The 13044-nt window shown below is 41.8% G+C and overlaps 1 protein-coding gene across 2 annotated transcripts in view; it reads right to left on the bottom strand.

Annotated features, from left to right (window-relative positions):
* The window catches only part of CSTPP1 (centriolar satellite-associated tubulin polyglutamylase complex regulator 1), a 210733-nt gene extending 202452 nt beyond the window's left edge, over positions 1-8281 (bottom strand). Inside the window, exon 1 of one of the 2 annotated variants that reach the window (XM_061381444.1) lies at positions 8112-8281. In XM_061381444.1, the coding sequence (XP_061237428.1) occupies positions 8112-8157 (46 nt within the window). In that variant the 5' untranslated portion in view covers positions 8158-8281. The remainder of the gene's footprint in view (positions 1-8111) is intronic. The other variant, XM_061381443.1, reaches the window with a different exon arrangement.
* Positions 8282-13044: the final 4763 nt, after the last annotated feature.

Genomic DNA, 13044 nt, shown 5'->3' with positions numbered 1-13044 from the left:
TCATCTGAACTGACTCCAGAATCCATGCAACCATGGAGCCTCCTTTTTGGAGTTGTTCAAGGTGTTTGTAGCATAGAGTTTAACAATGCAGACTCTGAAATTAGACTGCTGGATTAGAATCCTGCCTCCAGGACTCACTATTTATTTAATGCCTTGGTGCTGCAGTTTCCTCATCTATGAAATAGAGATAAAAACTGAAACTATCTTCATGTGCATTAATATGTAAAGTATATAGAATGTCACCTGGTACATACTAAGTACTTAATAAGTCAGTTATTGTTGTAACTGCTCACACTTGGGGGACCCTAAGGTCAGATTATTCATGTTGCATGGGTGGCTCAGGTGGTAAAGAGTTTGCCCACAATGCAGGAGACCGGGGTTCAATCCCTGGGTGGGGAAGATCCCCTGGAGAAAGAAATGGAAACCCATTCCAGTATTCTTGCCTGGAGAATCCCATGGACAGAGGCGCCTAGTGGGCTACAGTCCATGGGGTTGCAAAGAGTTGGACACAACTGAGCAACTAACACTTTCACTTTTATGTAACACACAGGTATGTATAAGGTGTCTGTATTGTGAAAGGCAGGTATACAAGGATGAGTAAGATACAATTTCTGTTCTCAGGACACTTGTTTGCAACTAATGAACTGTTTAAGAGCTCCAGTCTTAAAAGGGAAGCAAGGATCACACCCTTTACAGGCAGCAGCTATTTTGGTTTGTTTATTTTTATCTCTGGGTTTGAACTGTGGTGTTGGAGAAGACTCTTGAGAGTCCCTTGGACTGCAAGGAGATCCAACCAGTCCATCCTAAAGGAGATCAGTCCTGGGTGTTCATTGGAAGGACTGATGTTGACGCTGAAACTCCAATACTTTGGCCACCTCATGCGAAGAGCTGACCCATTTGAAAAGATGCTGATGCTGGGAAAGATTGAAGGCAGGAGGAGAAGGAGATGACAGAGGATGAGACAGTTGGATGGCATCACCGACTCACTGGACATGACTTTGGGTAAACTCTGGGAGTTGGTGATGGACAGGGAGGCCTGGCGTGCTACAGTCCACGGGGTCGCAAAGAGTCATGGTTGAGCAACTGAACTGAACCGAACTGAAGAGAGGGGAAAACAGGCATGGAATTCCATAAACCTGGATCTGAATCTGCATCACCACCTATGTGACTTTGTACAAATCAATTAGCCTTTCTAAGATTCAGTTTTCTTATTTGTAAAATGAGATTTGAATAACTACTAAATAGGACTAATAATTATTGTTGTTCAGTTGCTAAGCTGTGTTCAACTTTTTGTGACCCCACGGACTACAACACACCAGGCTTCCCTGTCCTTCACAATCTCCTTGAGTTTGTTCAAACTCATGTCCATTAAGTTGGTGATGCCATCCAACCATCTCATCCTCTGTCACCCACTTCTCCTCCTGCCCTCCATCTTTCTCAGCTTCAGGGTCTTTCCCAATGAGTTGGCTTTTTGCATTCATTATCAGTCCTTCCAATGAATATTCAGAGTTGATTTCCTTTAGGATTGACTGGTTTGATCTCCTTGCTGTCCAAGGGACTCTCGAGAGTCTTCTCCAGCACCACAATTTGAAAGAATCAGTTCTTCAGCGCTCAGCCTTCTTTATAGTCCAACTCTCACATCTATCTATACATGACTACTGGAAAAATAATAGCTTTGACTACACGGACCTTTGTCAGCAAAGTGATGTCTCTGTTTTTTAATATGCTATCTAGATTTGTCATAGCTTTTCTTCCAAGAAGCAATGGTCTTTTAATTTCATGACTGCAGTTACCATCTGCAGTGATTTTGGAGCCCAAGGATATAAAATCTGCCACTGTTTCCACTTTTTCCCCATCAATTTGCCATAAAGTGATGGGACCAGATGCTACATTCTTAGCTTTTTGAATGCTGGGTTTTAAGCCAGATTCTCACTCTCCTCTTTCACCCTCATCAAGAGGCTCTTTGTTCCTCTTTACTTTCTGCCCTTGAGCAGGGCATGGCAACCCGCTCCAGGATTCTTGCCTGGAGAATCTCCATGGACAGAAGAGCCTGGTTGCAAAGGGTAACACAATTGAGCAACTAAGCACACACACACACACACACACACACACACACACACACACACACCTGCATGTCTGGGGTTGTTGTTACTTCTCCCAGCAATCTTGATTCCAGCTTGTGATTCATCCAGCCTGGCATTTTGCACGATGTACTCTGCATATAAGTTAAATAAGCAGTGTAACAATATACAACCTTGAAGTCCTCCTTTCCCATTTTTGAACTGGTCTGTTGTTCCATGTCCGTTTCTAACTGTTGTTTCTTAAATCTGCATACAGATTTCTCAGAAGGCGGGTAAGGTGGTCTGGTATTCCTATCTCTTTAAGAATGTCCCACAGTTTGTTGTGATCCACACAAAGGCTTTGGAGTAGTCAATGAAGCAAAAGTAGATGTTTAGCTGGAATTCCCTTGCTTTTTTTCTATGATCCAGCAGATGTTGACAATTTGACCTCTGGTTCCTCTGCCTTTTCTAAATCCAGCTTGTACATCTGGAAATTCTTGGTTCATGGACTGTTGAAGCCTAGCTTAAAGGATTTTGAGCATGACCTTGCTAGCATGTGAAATGAGCACATTCTTTGGCGTTGCCCTTCTTTGGGATTGGAATGAAAACTGACCTTTTCCAGTCCTGTGGCCACTGCTGGAGTTTTCCAAATTTGCTGGCATGTTGAGTGCAGCACTTTCACAGCATCATCTTTTAGGATTTAAAATAACTCAGCTAGAATTCCATCACCTCCACTAGCTTTGTCTGTAGTAATGCTTCCTAAGGTCTACTGACTTCACACTCCAGAATGTCCGGCTCTAGATGAGTGACCACACCATGGTGGTTATCTGGGTCATTAAGGCCTTTTTTGCATAGTTCTGTGTATTTTTGACATCTCTTCTTAATCTCTTCAGTTTCTGTTAGGTCCTTGCCATTTCCTCCTCCTTTATTGTTCCTATGTTTGCTTGAAATGTTCCCTTGGTATCTCCAATTTTCTTGAAGAGATTTCTAGTGTTTCCCATTTTATCGTTTTCCTCTATTTCTTCACACTGTTCACTTAAGAAGGTTTTCTTATCCCTCCTTGCTCTTCTCTGGAACTCTGCATTCAGTTGGGTATATCCTTCCCTTTCTCCTTTACCTAATAATACCTTGTATGACGGTTGTGAAGATGAAACGAGTTAAGGCACAGTGTTAAGCATAAATGAAGTGTTCAAAAACTATAGCTTCAAAATAACTGTGGGGGTTGGGGGTGGGAGAGAGGGTCAAGAGAGGGGGATGTATACTTACAGCTGATTCACACAGTTGTACGCAGAAACCAATGAGACATTGTAAAGCAATTATCTTCCAATCAAAAAAACAAAAAAACTATCCAGGGACTTCCCTGACAGTCCAGTGGTTCAGACTTCACCTTCCAATGTGGGGGGTGTGGGTTCAATCCCTAGTTGGGGAGCCAAGATCCCACAGGTCTCATAGCCAAAAAACCAACACATAAAACAGAAGCAATATTGTAACAAACTCAAAAAAGAAAAAAAAAAGATCCACACTAAGAAAAAAAAACTATCCAATTTATTATGATTCCTCTGTAAGTACAGCCTGCAAAGGAGAAAGACCACCCCTGATTCCCTGGAGTTACCTATCATGCTGGTCCACTACCAACCTAGTGAGAACAAACACTTTCCACAGAAACAGAAGTGGTAAATAGGAGCATGAGTGAGAGCAAGCACCTCCCCAGTCTAGGTGGGGGAAGATGATAAACTTCACACCCTCTTGCTTATACTCACGTCAGCACGTAGGGAGTGTGTTTTGCAAACCTGGGACCAGAACAGGCCGCCCTTCGGCTCTACAGAACTCTCCACACCCAACCAGATACACAGACACACCTCAGCCTCTGGCAGAAGCTTCCAATAAGTAGCTTTCATGAAGCTGGAACTCTTTCAAGGGCTCTATATTTATTTCATCTCTTTTCCAGATTCTCCTCTCTCTATTTATGCCTGGGCATTAACACAGTTTCTATCACTCCATTCTGATGACTGCAGGCATGAACATCACAGAGCTGATTCTGTAATGATGATCTTAAGATACTAAAGCCATTCCAGGCCATGATTACAGGTTCCAAATCCACCAAGTCAGCAGGGAACGGATCAGTTTACCCAACATGATGAAAGATTCTTTTCTTCACTAGTAGTGAAAAAGGCAAATAGAAGCCCTGGCTAACAGGTAGAAAGGAAAACCTATAGATATTCACTGAACAGGTATCCCTGTAATTTGTACATAATACTAAAAAGAGGTCTCCATTTACACTTACTAAGGGATATTGAACTTTCACTTTTCCCATGCACTGAATACCTAGAGCTTTCCCGTCTCCCCAATTTTCTTTTTCTGTATGCATTTTCTTGTCTAGTTCTACACACGTGACTTTATAATTTAAAAAAAAAAAAAAGAAGAAAAGGAGAAGAGCCAAATCAAGTCAAACAAAACCTCCACAAGTATTTAAATTTTCAAACCAGAAAATATTTCATTAAATTAATCTATAAGGGACGATTTTCAGTGGTTGTTAAATGGAGGGTGAATGCTTCAAACAGCAACAGCATGCCTCTAAAAGAGACCAAACTGAAATGGGCAGGGTTGCTCTCAACTAAAGACAAATGCATTTCAGCAGAGTTGTATGGTTTGAGCAACCGCGAGGAAGGCAGTGAGTAGTATGACCCTGCTTAGGGCAATATGAATGTCTAGGCAGTGACTGGGACATGGAGTTAAGACACTTAAATATGCAACAGAACCTGAAAGAGCTTCAATAATCCAGGGTTCAATAATTAGGTAAGTGGTTGGATGCTGAAGTTTTTTCGGCCAATCTGAAACTTTGATTCTGTTTATAAATTCATTATCAATAATGCCATTGGCTTAGTCTCCCTGAAAAAAAAAGCCACTTATGGAGGGACCATTAACTTCTACTCACCAAAGAACCAGTAATATTAAATATGTCAAGCCTTTGAGGCATATAATTTAAATATGTCAAGACTTTGAGACAAATATCCAAGGAACTGAACAAAGGACTAGGCTTTTCAAATATTTCATAGACTCATTAGTACCGAGTAAGTAAGAGAAAAAACATAAAATTCTTAGCAAGAGTCTAGGCATTGCTAGACATTATTATTCATTGGATGCAAAATTATCTGTGATTTAATTATGCTCTTTAGGTATATATGAGTGAGTGAAATCGCTCAGTTGAGTCCAACTCTTTGAGATCCCATGGCCATAGCCCGCCAGGCTCCTCTGTCTGTGGAATTTTCTGGGCAAGAATACTGGAGTGGGTTACCATTTCCTTCTCCAATTAGGAGAAATAGGTATATATACTCCTTTCAAAAGCCACATATACCCCTTAACCTTGGTGAAGAGAGTCCTAACTTCATAAGAGAAACGCATATCAAATCTACCCTGGGACTATCTGTCACTAACCAGTTGAAAATATCTGATGGTTTGAGTTTGATATATTTTGTTGGAAAGACCATAGGGAAACAGGGATTCTCCTACATTGCTAACAGCAGTGTAAAACAGTCCAACCCCTGTGAAACATGACTTAGCAATGTCTACCAATATTTAAAATGCATATATCTCTGACCCACCAATTTTACTTTGTGGTTTTATCTTTGCAGATATACTAGTAATGGCACAAAATTACAGGTTATTCAGTGGGGCATTTTCAGTAATGGCCTTCTCTGGTTAGACAGAGTGGTTCAGACAGTAAAGAATCTGCCTGCAGTGCGGAAGACCTGGGTTTGATCCATGGGTTGGGAAGATCTCCTGGCTACCCACTACAGTATTCTTGCCTGGAGAATTCCATGGACAGAGGAGCCTGGCTGGCTACAGTCCACAGGGTCGTGACTGGACATGACTGAGCGACCAACACACACATTTTCAGTAATAGCAAAAGGCTAAAAACAACATGTGTACCAACCGAGAACTGGTCAAATAAATTATTTCAATACTATGTGGCTAAAAATTTTTTTAGAAGAATGAGAAAGCTCTCACTGATATAGAAATCACTATGGACTCTGTGGGAGAGGGAGAGAGTGGGAAGATTTGGGAGAATGACATTGAAACATGTAAAATACCATGTAAGAAACGAGTTGCCAGTCCAGGTTCGATGCACGATACTGGATGCTTGGGGCTAGTGCACTGGGACGACCCAGAGGGATGGTATGGGGAGGGAGGAGGGAGGAGGGTTCAGGATGGGGAACACATGTATACCTGTGGCGGATTCATTTTGATATTTGGCAAAACTAATACAATTATGTAAATTTAAAAATAAAATTAAATTAAAAAAAATAATAAAAATAAAAATAAAAAAAAAAAGAAATCACTATGAGATATATAGAAAGAAAAAAATACATTACCTCTTATATACATAATAAACTAAACTCTGGAAGGACACCAGGAAACCAGTTAACAGTGGTTACTAGTAGTGGGCTGAGGACAGATGAAAACTGGCAGATGAGGGGGAAAGGGCTGGAAGAGACTTTTTCTTATAAACTTCTTTATATTTTTTAATCTAGTTTCCATATGACAAATTCAGAAATTTAAACTGGAATTGTTTTTCATTTAAAAAAATGTGTATAGTATCGATATAGCCATACAATTGAATATTACTCAGTGATAAAAAGAAATGAGCTATCAAGCCTGGAAAAGATGTGGAGGGACCTAAAATGCATTATTGCTTAGTGAAAAAAGCCAGTCTGAAAAGGATATACACTCTGTGACTCCACTGCATGATATTCTGAATAAGTAAGACTTTAGAGAGAGTAAAAAGGTCAATGGTTGTCAATGGTTGGGGGACAGGGGAAAGGATGAATAGACAGGGGGTGGAACTACTCTGCACAGTACTATAATGGTGGATACCCGACACTATGCATTTGTCAAAACCCATAAAACTGTACTGACACAGACTGACCCTAAGGCAAACTGTGGATCTTAGTTAATAATAACGTATCAATATTGGTCCATCAACTGTAACAAGTGTACTATACTAAGAGATGTCAGATGTTAATAACAGGAAACTGACTGGGAGTACATGGGAACACTATAATATTTGCTTAATTTCCTGTAAACTTAAAATTTCTTTAAAAGTAAAGTCTATTAATGTTTTAAAGGGCTTCCTTGGTGGCTCAGTGGTAAACAATCCACCTGCCAATGGAGGAGACGTGGGTTCGATCTCTGGGTCTGGAAGATCCCCGGACAAGGAAATGGCAACCCACTCCAGTATTCTTGCCTGGGAAACCCCCATGGACAGAGGAACCTGGCCAGCTACAGTCCATGGGGTTGCAAGAGAGTTGGACATGACTTAGCGATTAAACAACGTTTTAAAACACGTGTCCTTACACGTATGCATATACCTACACACACCCTTTTTTCATCCACCCTGAAGGTGCTAAGTGTGCATTACGTATTACAGCCGCAGCCCTCCTGATCAAGAACTCAAGCTCAGGAGTGGGCAAATTAGGTTCTGATCCAGGCCATACCGTTTCCTAGCGGTGTGGCTTTGTGTAAGTTATCTCTTCAGCCTCAGTTTCTCCGTCTGCAAAATGGAAGGAAAAGTTTCCTCCTAGGGCTGTTACGAAGATTCAATAAAGAATGCATGTAAAATGCTTAGCATAGCGCCTAATGTAAAAGAAACACTCGAAAGTGTAGTTGCCGCCGCCGTGACGGTTATATGACGGCTCACGGAATGACTGATGTGGCGCTTCAAGGTTCTAAGGTTACTCCACTAGCAGCGTATCATAACATCCCCAAAGCCCCCCACCCCCGCCAATTCTCAACTCCAACCTAGCCCACTGTGAGCACAGTCCACACTGCCTGAGCTCCAGCGGGTACACTTCAGCATTCTTTATTCCCCAGATGTTGTTTTCCTCTTCGCTGGGCCTTACACCTTCAGGCCCCTGGATCAGCGCCCCCTCCTCGCCCCTCCCTAGCCCACCCGACCCATTCACACTCAGATCCCGCCCCATCCTCCTCCCCAGACCCTGGCCTAATGCGTTGGCATTTCTTTCCTTCCCCAAAGCTGAAGGAAGCGCCTACCCAGATACTCGTAGTCCGGTAGGGCTAGGCGCTCCGGACTCAGCATCCTTTGATCAGGGTGGCTTCAGAGCTCCAGCTCCTCGGCTTCCGGAACCCAGGTCTCCTGGCTCTCTCGGTTGCCATGGCACCCACGCGGCGGGAGAGGCAGGAGGCGGAGGAGGTGTCACGCAAACAGTTTCCGTATCGCAACTCCAAGCTGGCCGTACCAGTTCCGGGAGCAGTCGCCTCGCGGCGGTCTTAGTTTCTTTGGACTCCCTTTCTTGAGGCGATGGTTTTAGAGGAATTTGAGGCGGAGAGTTCCTCTGAAACCATCATATTTCCCGGTGTGGAAAACTTATTGCCAGCCCTCCATATACCCTCAATTTCTGAATTTCATGACTCTTCCTGCTTTATACAACTGTTATCCTAATAGTAGCCTTGATGGTTTAGTCGCTAAGTTGTGTCCTACTCTCGTAGACTGTAGCCCATCTGACTCCTCTGTCCATGGAATTCTCCAGGCAAGAATACTGGAGTGGGTTGCCATTTTCTCCTCCAGGGGATCTTCCCGACCCAGGGATTGAACTCAAGTCTCCTGCATTGCCGGCAGTGTCCTACATAGCAGGCAGATTCTTTACCAACTGACCCACCAGGAAAGCCCCACAATAGTAGCTCCCACCTCTAAATCTCCATAAACATTTAACATCCCATCATCAATTTTTTTTTTTTTTTTGGTGGCTTCCCTGGTGGCTCAGACTGTAAAGCCTCAGCCTGCAATGCAGGAGACCTGGGTTCCAGGGGTCTGGAAGACCCCCTGGAAAAGGCAATGGCACCCACTCCAGTACTCTTGCCTGGAAAATCCCATGGATGGAGGAACCTGCTAGGTATAGTCCATGGGGTCACAAAGAGTGAGACACGACTGAGTGACTTCACTTTCTTTCTATTTTATCTGATTATTTACCATCTTAAATTACTACAAAGTGCTTTCACATGCCCATATCTCAGCTGCTCCTTGAGGTCAGAGATGTCTTTGCTTGTGACAAGACTGGGCATCCAGAAGGTGCTCATTAAATCATCTATGACTTCATGGACATTTCGTCTCAAATTCCTCTTTATCTTTATAGCCCCTCCTTCTACTTCTGTCTCTTACTATTTGATATCCTTCCCAAATGTCTTTTTTTTCCCCCTAAAAGACGCTCCACGTCTTGGGGGAGTGGGATGCACAAACAAGGACACCTATTGGATTTTCCCCCCTCATATTCCTAATTGCTCACTTTTCCTTTAAGAAGGTAGAGAACTCCGTGGTTTTCAAGTCTCCAGATATTCACATTCAGTATTTGTCTTTCAGCCCCTCTCCACACCCAACAAGGGGTTAGTATTGTACAGTACTTGTCACAGTTCTAACGCAGTAGAAAAAGCGACTTTGTCCTCACATTTTTAGCTAGCTCTCCCCCACACAAGGTGAGGTTTTGCGGACAGAAAGAAAACAAAAATCATTTTTTCAAAGGAATGACTGGGAAACCAGTAGACCACCTACACTGGGAGGAAGAGGAAAGAGGAGGCTCTCTTTGTGTTCTGAGTGGGTCTATTCTTAGCCTCCTCCAGCAGAAGCTTCAAACCTCCTAATTCTCCCTTTCCCTTAAAATTGTGTATGTCTCATTTCTAGGCTCCTGTGAGTCACTCTGAGTTTAGATGTGGTAAGGATAAAGGGCCAAAGCCAAACTCAGGGCAGCATTTATTATCTTGAGGTAATAAATTTGCTAATTTGGTATTTGATGTGAAGTTCTGCAAATTTGATTTGAAAAATTTTGCCTTCTTCCTCCACCCTTGCCTCCCACTGCCCTGCCCCATCCCCCATGCACCTTGAGGGTATGGGAGTTTCATAACTTTAACACCTGTGGCTTTTTACTGTATTATTAATTAAGTAATAGGATGGTAATTATTAAGGATTGCAATTTCATTTTATTTCCAAGCAACCTGAAGCTATTCACAGGTCAATTCATTTGTGCTCATAAAAACTTTCTAAAGCAGTGCTCCCTTTTCTAAGTAGGGAAACCGAGGACCGTGTCAGGAAAATGACTTGTCTAGCATCATCCAGCCAGTCAGTGGGAGAGCTGGAACTGTATCGCAGCGATCTCAACCTCCAGGATAGTGGTCTGACCGCTAAACCACATAGCCTCTTTTTTTAGGGTTTGTTGGCTTGACGTTTATTTATTTATTTTCCCCTTGGCTCTTCCCTGCCAGCAAATGTGAGCTCCCAGATAAAAGAAGAGAATTTTGAGTTCGGGCTGAACATTTGACATCACCTCATTTGTGGGGCATTATCCTGGGATTTGGAGGGTGCTGCTCTTGGGGTCTGTGCGGTGGAGCTGGGAACCAGCCCCAAGAATATAGCTTTGTTTGGGCATTAACCCATTTGCGGTTATAATAATGATAAGTTTCAGCACCAGTGGCGCCCGACTGTTAATGACTCAAAGAAAGCTAAATAAGAACAAGATGTCATCTCTGGAGCAATTTGTAGGTTTTTCCTACAGCTCCATCCCTTCCATAAAAATCCTAAGGGCCCTTATATTTAAAGTCGGTCTTCCACTCTTAATGTCCTAAACAATCCGTTGAGGCGGAAGACTCAGAAAAGGGCAGGTGGTCGCTAGGCTAAGCCTTCAAGAAAGTTTGAGGTTGCACAGAAATAGCAGGTAGCCTTTAAATGGTGATGGAAGTACTGCTTACATTTTTCCTCTTTATACTTTTCTTTATCCTTAAAATGATCTATAATAGGCATACAAACAACCTGAAAGTGAAGTGGCTTGAAAATCTTTAAAATGTTTTTAAGAAGTCATGACCCTTCATAGAGAGTTTGTTTTTCCCCAAAAGTGGCCATTACTTTTAGATTTCTTTTTTTGCTGTACATCACATGAATATGTTTTGGCAACCCATCAGTGGCAAAGGAAGTTTTCTAGTGAAACCTTTACAACATCGGATCTTAAGAAAAGGAGAAATACACAAAAATTGTTAGAGTCAAGTGTATTTCTGTGAACCTATTGAATGTTAAAAAAAAAAAAAAAGAAAAACATCTCAGCCTTCAATTAGATGGACTTTTCAGGTTCTTCAATTATCATTACATACTTCTGAAATTTCTACCCAAACAAATAATCATCAAGGTAAACCAATAAATCAGAAATCAACTCCACAATCCTGAATATAAGCAAGTGATATGAAATTGATCAAAACATAGAGAGGGCTTAAGATGTGACAGTCAATACTGCAGCATAAAGAATGGAAACATCAAACTCAATAGAAAAAATGCCCATGAGAGAGGATATGTTGAGACATCAATTTATCAGATTATAATTTCTAATTATAAACAGAAAATGAACAGACATCTCTGGCTCTGCAGAGGATCTGTGGAGAGATGGATAGGGAAGAAAATCCTCCTTGGAACTGAAAACCACAGAAAAGCAAACATAAATGTACCAAATAGTTTTAAACCTCAAGGAAACAATAGAAAGAAAAAAATGCAGTCTGAGTTATTGCTACAAAACAGGTTCAAGAAACTAGGACAAGCTTTTATCAACTCATCAAGCAGAAAGATGCTAAAGGCGAAGCAGCTCCTAAGAAATGCAGGTCATGAAATTCATGCTGAGCTACAAGGCTCTTCTTCGAAGACTCATCTTCCATAAGAGAAAAGCAAAAACTAAGTGTGATGCCACTGCATGAGATTTACATGTTTACTTTAAAATATTATTCACAGACAAATCATTTTAGACTGCCCCAGATCAGCAGACCAGAACTTTGGGAGAACTTGCAAAGAATGGTCACAAGTTCTTGGTCAGTTAAAGAAAACTAATGCATCGCAAGAAAGTGGTTTAGAGGACACAGCTTAAATTCAACTGGAGCCCAAAGACAATTACAGACTCGTACCTTCTTGTTATTTTATATTTTCTGTGCTGCAAAAAGAGTTGGAAATTATACTTTCATGTAATTTAAAAGAAACGAAGACTTTTTTTGACCCTTCTTGGTAGCCCACAAAAATTAGCCATGCCTTCCTCTGTCCTGGAGTATGCACCTGGATAAATATTTATGTCATTTTCACTAAGGGAATAGTAGGACAGTGTTACTCATTTAATAAATTATGTAAAATGGAAAAATTCCTTGAAATCCAAACTAGCAAGTTTCACTCAAGAATAAACAGATGACCTGAACACCTGTCTATTTATAAAGAAATGCAATTTTTAGTTAAAAATCTTCCCACAAAGAGAGCTCCAATTTTCCAAAATGTGATTTTGTATTTTTTAAACATTTAAGTTTATGAATTAAAATAGAAAACATTATCTAATTTCCCTTTGGAATTCTTCTTTGTCCCATGGTTTATATAGAAATGTATTATTCAGGATTTCCATACACCAGAGGGTTTTCCAGAGGTGTTTCTGTTTTGTTTAATTTTTTGTTTCTTTGTGCAATCTGTGGGATCTTAGTTTCCCAGTTCAGTTCAGTTCAGTTCAGTCACTCAGTCGTTTCTGACTCTTTGCGACCCCATGAATCGCAGCACGCCAGGCCTCCCTGTCCATCACCAACTCCCGGAGTTTACCCAAACTCATGTCCATCGAGTCGGTGCTGCCATCCAGCCATCTCATCCTCTGCCATCCCCTTCTCCTCCTGCCCCCAATCCCTCCCAGCATCAGAGTCTTTTCCAATGAGTCAACTCTTCGCATGAGGTGGCCAAAGTATTGGAGTTTCAGCTTTAGCATCAGTCCTTCCAATGAACACCCAGGATTGATCTCCTTTAGAATGGACTGGTTGGATCTCCTTGCAGTCCAAGGGACTCTCAAGAGTCTTCTCCAACACCACAGTTCAAAAGCATCAATTCTTTGGCACTCAGCTTTCTTGACTTCCCTGGTGGCTCAGATGGTTAAGCGTCTGTCTACAATGTGGGAGACCCGGGTTCAATCCCTGGGTTGGG

This window comes from Bos javanicus, chromosome 15, assembly GCF_032452875.1.
Source record: "Bos javanicus breed banteng chromosome 15, ARS-OSU_banteng_1.0, whole genome shotgun sequence".
NCBI classification, from domain to species: domain Eukaryota; kingdom Metazoa; phylum Chordata; class Mammalia; order Artiodactyla; family Bovidae; genus Bos; species Bos javanicus.
This window is presented reverse-complemented; position numbering and strand designations above follow the sequence as displayed.